The sequence below is a fragment of the Otolemur garnettii genome, unplaced genomic scaffold (genome assembly GCF_000181295.1).
Source record: "Otolemur garnettii isolate 467f Iridium unplaced genomic scaffold, OtoGar3 scaffold00133, whole genome shotgun sequence".
NCBI lineage: Eukaryota > Metazoa > Chordata > Mammalia > Primates > Galagidae > Otolemur > Otolemur garnettii.
The window spans coordinates 5,325,088-5,333,438 of NW_003852528.1; the positions used below are offsets into that span (position 1 = coordinate 5,325,088).

General features: G+C 40.2%; 1 protein-coding gene across 1 annotated transcript in view; it reads left to right on the top strand.

Annotated features, from left to right (window-relative positions):
- Positions 1–8,351, top strand: part of FARP2 (FERM, ARH/RhoGEF and pleckstrin domain protein 2) — a 126,272-nt gene that overhangs the window by 27,034 nt on the left and 90,887 nt on the right. The window contains 1 exon segment of the mRNA XM_012810404.2: positions 7,684–7,788. Within this exon segment, the coding sequence (XP_012665858.1) occupies positions 7,684–7,788 (105 nt within the window).

Consider the following 8,351-nt stretch of genomic DNA (forward strand, 5'->3'; position numbering starts at 1 on the left):
AAAAAAAAAAAAAAAAAAAATAGTTCAGTACATATTCATGAGACAAATTTCAAGAAGCATAGGAAGATATGTAGTCATCTGGTTCTGTTGTCTGGAACCAACAACTGTTCCTGGTTTGCTGTGATCCTCCAAAGGGAGCCATGCGTTTTCCTGCACACACGTTTCCCTGTCTTTACAGATGGTGGCATGTATACTGTGCTGACCACACCTTGCTTGTTTCTCCTAATAGTGTGTCCTGGAGATCACTCCGTTTAGTTCATGGTGAGCCATCTTAGTCTTACTGACCACCCAGAATCTCATTGTCTAGATGTGCTATAATTTATTAGATAGTCCTATACTGGTAAATTCCGGGTATGTTTAAAAAGTTACTATTAGAAGCATTATTATGACAGGTGTTCTTTTCTGTGTCTGATTTTGCATTTGTGAAATACTGCTTAGGAGTGGAATTTTTCAGGTACTAAGGTGGTCTTTTAAATTACAGTAGACAGTATCCGCTTAGCCTCTACTGAAGCTGCAGTTGGCACCTGCCAGCCCATGTGGACACCTGTTTCCCACATACTCTAACACAGTATACTTTCAGATACTTTGACCTTCAGATTTAAAAAGTGGCATTTCAGTGTAATTTTTTCTTTTTTTTTTTTTTTAGAGACAGTTTCAGTTTATTGCTCTTGGTAGAGTGCTGTGGCATCACAGCTCACAGCAACCTTCAATTCCTGGGCTTAGGCAATTCTCTTGCCTCAGCCTCCCAAGTAGCTGGGACTACAGGCACCCGCTGTAATGCCTGGCTTTTTTTTTTGGTTATTGTTGCAGTTTGGCCAGGGCCAGGTTCAAACCCACCACCAGTATTTGGGGCCAGCACCCTACCCACTGAGCCACAGGCAGTGCCCCTCAGTGTAATTTTTATTTGCCTATCTCTGGTTAGGAACACAGCAAGCCTCCATTTATATGCCCAAATATCATTTATGTTTCTGCTTTTGTGGGCAGCCTATCAACATGCCTATTTTTCCTTTTTTCTTTTGCGACATCTGCCACTTTATTATAAAGTGTATTTTAAGAGATTCAGATGAATGCCTCAGCACCTATCGCTCAAGCAAGCTTAGGTGCCAGCCACATAGACCAGAGCTAGTGGATTCAGCCTGGGCCTGCCAAACAACAATGACAACTACAACCAAAAAGTAGCCGGGCTATTGTGGGTGCCTGTGGTCCCAGCTACTTGGGAGGCTGAGGCAAGAGAATCACTTAAGCCCAGGAGTTGGAAGTTGCTGTGAGCTGTGACACAATGGCACTCTACACAGGGCAACAGCTTGAGGCTCTGTCTCAAAAAAATAAGTGAAAGGTGGCGCCTGTGGCTCAAAGGAGTAGGGCACCATATACCAGAGGTGACAGGTTCAAACCCAGCCCCGGCCAAAAAAAAAAAAATTAAGTAAAATAAAAGAGATACAGATGAACACCAGAGGAATAAGTGCACCAGGCAAGGCATGGGGAAGAGGCAGGGCCGGCTAGGCCTCCTGGAGGCAGCTACCCTCCTGGACCCTCTGTGTGTTCACAGCCTTAAAGTGCCCTGTCTTCCTCCTACTCAGGCCATAATCCTTTTTACTATTACTTATTTCTGTGGTTTGGTAAGTTTTAAATAAATTGGCCTTTGTCTGTGATATGAGTCATACATGTTTATCTTTTTTTTTTTTTCCAAGACAGAGTCTTACCTTGTCACCCCCAGTAGAGTGCTATGGTATCACGGCTCACAGCAACCTCAAACTCTTGGGCTTAAGTGATCTTGCCTCAGCCTCCCAAATAGCTGGGTTTACAGGCACCCGCTACAACACCCAGCTGTTTTTAGAGATGGGGTCTCGCTCTTGCTCAGGCTGGTCTTGAATCTGTGAGCTCAGGCAATCCACCTGCCTGAGCTTCCCAGAGTGCTAGGATTACAGGTGTAAGACACCACACCTGGCCTTCCCTATTTATCTTTGAAGATAAACAGTGTTTACCTTAGTGTTTCTTTCAGTGACCGAAATATCTGTCACCCTTGGTAGAATGCTGTGGTGTGATAGCTCACAGCAACCTCAAACTCTTGGTTTCAAGTTATCCTCCTGCCTCAGTCTCCCAAGACCTGGCACTACAGGTGCCCACCCCCCACACCCAGCTAGATTTGGAGATGGGGGTCTTGCCTTGCTCGGGCTGGTCCCCAACTCATGAGCTCAGGCAGTCCACTCGCCTACAGCCTCCCAGGATGCAGGGATTACAGGCATGAGCCACCGCACCTGCCCCAGATTTTTTTTATTTTTGTGTTGTTCTCAAGTTTCCTCTTGTGGCTTTTAACTTCTGGAGTGTAGTGAAAATGGTCTTTTACCCATCAGGAGTAGACAACAAAATTTTCTTATTGCAGTACTTTCATGGGTAAACGTTTCTATGTTTAAACATTTTAGTCAACTCGAATTACTATGCTGTGAAGCATGAGGTAAGGTTATATCCTGGTTTTTCGCAGATGCATATACCCAGTGGTATTTATTGAATAATCTGTTTTCCCCCACTGATTTGAAATATCACTTCTATCAGATATGCCAGTATTTTATATATTTGAGTGTCTTCCTTCACCTCCTGTTCTGTCCCATTGATGTGTCTGTGTAGACACATACTACTACCAAACTTTTTAATTACTGTAGTTTGTTCAATAATTTTAATTGAAGGTTAGTACTCCCCTATTTTTCCCTCTCAGAACTTTCCTGGACATGCTTGCATTTTTTTGTTGTTGTTTCAGGTTAATTAAGGGTACATTAATTAGGTTACATTGTTTGCTTTTGTTAAGTAAAGCCCCTCTTATAATTGTGTCCCACCCTCAAGATGTGTGCCATACACCCTAACATTGTGCCCATTAAATTGGAGCATACCCGTTCCCCACCCTCCCCTCTCCCTGCTCTCTTGTTTCCCCACCCCCCACCTTGAATTGATTGGAGTTTCCCTCTTATGTGGGTGCCTATTAGATGTCTACTGACTAGATGTCAGTATTGAGTATGTTAGATTCTTGCTTCTCCACTCTTTTTTTTATAGTCAAACTATTTTTATGATTCTAGTCCTCTGCTATATCCCCATTTTTTTTTTTTTATTGTTTAGGATTCATTGAGGGTACAAAGAACTAGGTTACACTGATTGCATTTGTTAGGTAAAGTCCCTCTTATAATTGTCACCCACTCCCAAGAGGTGTGACATACACTGTGACCCCCCATCTCCCTTTCTCCTCCTCTCTCCCTGCTCCCTCATTCCCTTACCCCACCCGTTATATTAGCTCATCTACTGCCTTCATATTAGAATTGAGTACATTGGATTTTCGCGTCTCCATTCTTATGATGCTTTACTAAGAAGAATGTATTCTGCTTCCATCCAGGTTAATACAAAAGATGTAAAGTGTTCATCTTTTTTAATGGCTAAGTAGTATTCTATGGTGTACATATACCACAGCTTGTTAATCCATTCTTGGGTTAGTGAACATTTAGGTTGTTTCCACATTTTGGCAATTGTAAATTGAGCTGTAATATTCAGACTACTACAAATGTCCTTATGATAAAAGGATTCTTTTTTTTTTTTTGAGGCACAGTCTCACTTTGTTGTCCCCAGCAAAGTGCTGTGTCATCATAGCTCACAGCAACCTCAGACTCTTGGGCTCAAGTGATTCTCTTGCCTCAGTCACCCAAGTAGCTGGGAGTACAGGCAACTGCCACAACAGCTGTTTTTAGAGACAGGGTCTTGCTCTAGCTCAGGCTGGTCTCGAACCTGTGAGCTCAGGGCAGTTCACCCACCTCGGCCTCCCAGAGATTACCGGTATGAGCCACTGCACCCAGCCAAAAGAATTTTTTTTTCTAATGGGTAGATGCCTAGTAATGGGATTGCAGGATCAAATGAGAGATCTATACTTCCTTCCAAAAGGTTGTTATTAGTTTGCAGTTCCAACAGCAGTGTAAAAGTGTTCCCTTCTCTCCACATCCACACCAGCATCTGCAGCTTTGAGACTTTGTGATGTAGGCATTCTCACTGGAGTTAGGTGACATCTCAAGGTAGTTTTGATTTGCATTTCCCTGATGATCAAGAGACGATGAGCATTTTTTCATATGTTACCCATTTGTCTATCTTCTTTAGAGAAGGTTCTATTCATGTCTCTTGCCCAGTGATAAATGGTATTATTGGGTCTTTTATTGTTGATGAATTTGAGTTCTCTGTAGATCCTAGTTAGCAAGCTTTTGTCTGATCCATAATATGCAAATATCTTTTCCCATTCTGAAAGTTGTCTCTTTGCTTTGGTTCTTATTTCCTTATTTCCTTATTTCCTTATTTTGGTTCCTTATTTCCCCAATGTGTCTCTTTGTTGAAAACCAGTTGACCTTGTATGCTTGGGTTTATTTCTGGGCTCTATGTTTGTTAGTCTGTGTGTCTAGTTTTATTCCAGTACCATAGTGTTTTGATTACTGTAGCTCTATAATATAATTTAAAATCAGAAAGTTTGATGCCTCAGACTTTGTTTTTCTTTCTCAAGATTGTTTTGACTATTCAGGGTCTTTTATAGTTCCGTACAAACTTGGAATCATTCTATTTCTGTGAAAAATGCCATTGGAATTTTTATAGGGATTGCTTTAAATCTGTAAAATCTAATTAATACACACTTTCAAGGGTACACATAGGCTGCAATGAAGGGATGGAAAACAATATTCCATATAAGCAGTAATCAAAAGAAACAAAATATAACTTTAAGTCAGAAACTATCTCTAGAGACAAAGAAAGTAATTACATAATGATAAGAGGGTCAATTCATGAGGAAGATATAACAGTTATAAATAAACATATGCTCAACAGCAGAGCTCCTAAGTGTGTAAAGCAAATACTGACAGATCTGAGAGAGAACGTTGAGAGTGATACAGGAAGAATTGGACTCTTCAGAATTTGCTTTCAGGAGTAGACAGAATATCCAGACAAAAAATCCACAAAGAAGCATCAGGTTTGAACAGCACTATAGACCAAATGGGATTATTCCAAAATATTTCAGCTTTTTTGTTGCTATTACCAATGTGGTGATTTCTTTTATCCTATTTTCAAAGTAGTATTGAATCATATATGTAAAAGTTGTTAATTTTTGTATTACAGTTATTCCTCAGACACCTAAATTGAACTTTTTCATAATAGTTTCTAGTTGATCTTAGATTTTCAAAATAAATAATTATATCATCTACTACAAATATTGATAGTTTTACTTCCTCCTTTGAGGTTTTTTAAGCTCTGATTTTTTTTCTCTTGTTTTGATGTCTGTGTTAAACAGTAGTGGACTATTTGGAGTAGACCTCCATGGTTAATTGTTAAAGAATCATTTATCCTTTCCTGTTTTATTAAGAATTTATATCAAGGGGCAGGTGCAGTAGTCCATGACTATAATCCCAACACTTTGGCTGACTAAGCCTGGAGAATTGCTTGAGTTTAGCAGTTCCAGGCTGCAATGACCTGTGATCATGCCACACTGCACTTCCGCCTGGGTGAGAGAAAGCAAGACTGTCTCAGAAATTCACACGCACAGAGTAGGACCTCTGTGAGGTGACCACCTAAGGGACTATAACAAACTGGTCAGCACACAGAAGGGTCAGCATGAGGAACAAGGCCTGCTGCACTTACACATGTGTGTGGTGCATGTCCCGTGTGTGAAAATGAGGTCACCGTAGGAGGTGGACAGTGTAGGGAGGTGATCAGCTATGGAGCTTCTCCTGTGTACATACATATTTCATGAGTAGAAATTTTATCTCTCAGCATCTCAGATTCTGGGAAAATCATAAGATTGACTTTTCTCTATGTGTCTAGTGACAAGCTATGATAAAACCATTTTCCAGCATTATACAGAACTATTCTATCTTTTGAATAAACTTTAGTTGGTTGTTGCGTGTCACTCACTTAGCCCCCCAAGGCATGTGAGTAGCAGTGGCAGCAGCCTCAGCACCCTCCCTGCTCCTCAGAGCAGTCACTTCTGGGCTTCTCTGGCTGGTTTATCAGGATGCTGCACGTGTGTGAGGAGATTAGAGTCAAGATATTGGTGTTGATAAAAAAAAAATTATACATTACAGAAGTAAAGAGATAAGAAAGCTCTTGCTTCCCTCCACTTCTGCTCATGTCCCTTAATGATGGTTACCTTTAAAGATTTGGTGTACAGCCTTTGAAACTTACTTTTATGGTATGTAAGTGTATACATGAGGTATTATGTCTTTTATAAAGTGCAATTATTATATACATTGTATGGAAATAGAGACCATCGTTTTCCTCTGAATCTTTTGGACTTTATTCTGTGATAATACATAGAGAGCTCTGTGTTCCTTTTAAGGATTGCATCATTTTCTGCTGCAGATTTATCACTGTTTACTTACTGATTCTTTTACTGACTTTGTTTTTACATCTTGAGCTCTATGCAATTGTATGAGAACATCTGTAGGACAAAAGTTCTAGAAGTAGAATTGCTGGGACAGAAGTGAATGCATACTGTAACTTTTGAAAGATATTTTTTGATTGTCCCCCCAAAGGTCATGCATAGCAAATTACATTCTTCCCAGCACTCTATGAGAGTTGCTGTTTTTTCCCAGACACACAAATACTGGCGTTATTACTCTAACCCTCTTTGCTGGGTGAAAGAGGACATCTCACTGTTTTTATTCTCATTATTAGAGGGAGTTGGCACCTTTTTAAATGCCTATTAGCTATTTGCACTTCTTAATTCAAAAGAGCAAAATAAAACATAAATTGTAATTTTTCAACGTGATTCTAAATTATAACTTTGTTAAATGTCTTTCTATTACATGTTTTTCATTTTTATTTAGTCAGATCTTTCCTCTGTGCTGAGCTTAGGAAGACCTTACCCTCCCCAGGATAGAAGAGGTTTTTTTCTGTTTTATTCTAGTCTTTAGTCCATTGGATTTTATCTTTGTGAATAGTGTATAAAGGTATTCCACTTCATTTTTCTTCTAAATGTAGAGCTGATCGCCCTACCTAATCTTTGAACAGTCCTCCCTTTGTTTTCACTAATGTGAAATGCTACCAAATAATGAATTATTCACTGGGATCTTAGGTAAACAGAGACTATAGCTATGAGTCAGCTTTTTAGTAAATATCAAAATCATTTGATTAAATGTTTATCAAAACTAAAAGCATTTCTTTTTTACCATAAATTACAAGGAAATATGAATAAAAACATAGTAAGAGTGTAAAATGGCTCAGCGCCTATAGCTCAGTAGGTAGGACGTTGACCACATACACCAAGGCTGGCGGGTTCCAACCCAGCCCAGGCCAGCTAAACAACAGTGACAACTGGAACAAAAAATAGCCAGGCGTTGTGGTGGGAGCTGAGTCCCAGCTACTTGAGAGGCTGAGGCAAGAGAATCGCTTAAGTCCAAGAGTTTGTAAGCTGTAATGCCGCAGCTGTCTCAAAAAAAGAGAGAGTGTAAAATGGAAGGAATTATTTTTGCTTTATTCTGGTATCAGGTTTGATACAAGTGCCTCAGACTTCTTTATTTGCTGTGGTGATTTGTAACTCTTACGTATGTGCTGGCAGGCAAAGTGAAGCCAGAGACGGCAGAAGGTCTTATTTGTGGAAAGTAGGGCTATGCACAGTTTTCACAGATTTCTGTTTAGTCGCAGTCCTCACGATTCTTCCCACCTCTCCCCTCATAGCCCAAATGGGATGGACACGTACTACTGACACAAGTTTGGAAGCGTTTGAACCTGTTAGAGTGTGACTACTTCGGGCTGGAGTTTCAGAACATCCGATGCTGCTGGGTATGTGCCTTTGATTTGCTTTTAGAAACAGGCTGGAGGTATGTTGTAGGATGCTTGTGAGGGGGTGTGCACAGAGAGCTTTCCAGGACCTATTGTAACGATGTAATTATTGGCACATAATTATTATCAAAGGTGTGTTATTAAAAAATTTCATTGTTAGCTATAGGGGATGTGTATCCCTCCAAATTTGTTCTGTCCATTAGCACATGTGTCAAGGAAACTCCTTCATAAATTATAAAAGCAACCTCTAGTATATCCTGCATGAAAATCATTTTGATGTTTTTTGTTGTTGTTGTTGTTTTGAGACAGAGTCTCAAGCTGTCACCCTGGGTAGAGTGCCATGGCATCACAGCTCACAGCAACCTCCAACACTTGGGCTTAAGCAATTCTCTTGCCTCAGCCTCCTAAGTACCTTGGACTACAGGCATCTACCACACGCCCGGCTATTTTTGTTGTTGTTGCAGTTGTCATTGTTGTTTTAGTTGTGCTGGGCCAGGTTGGTAAACTTAACTAGATATACTTTTTTTTTTTTTGCCTCAGCCTCCCAAGTAGCTGGGACTACA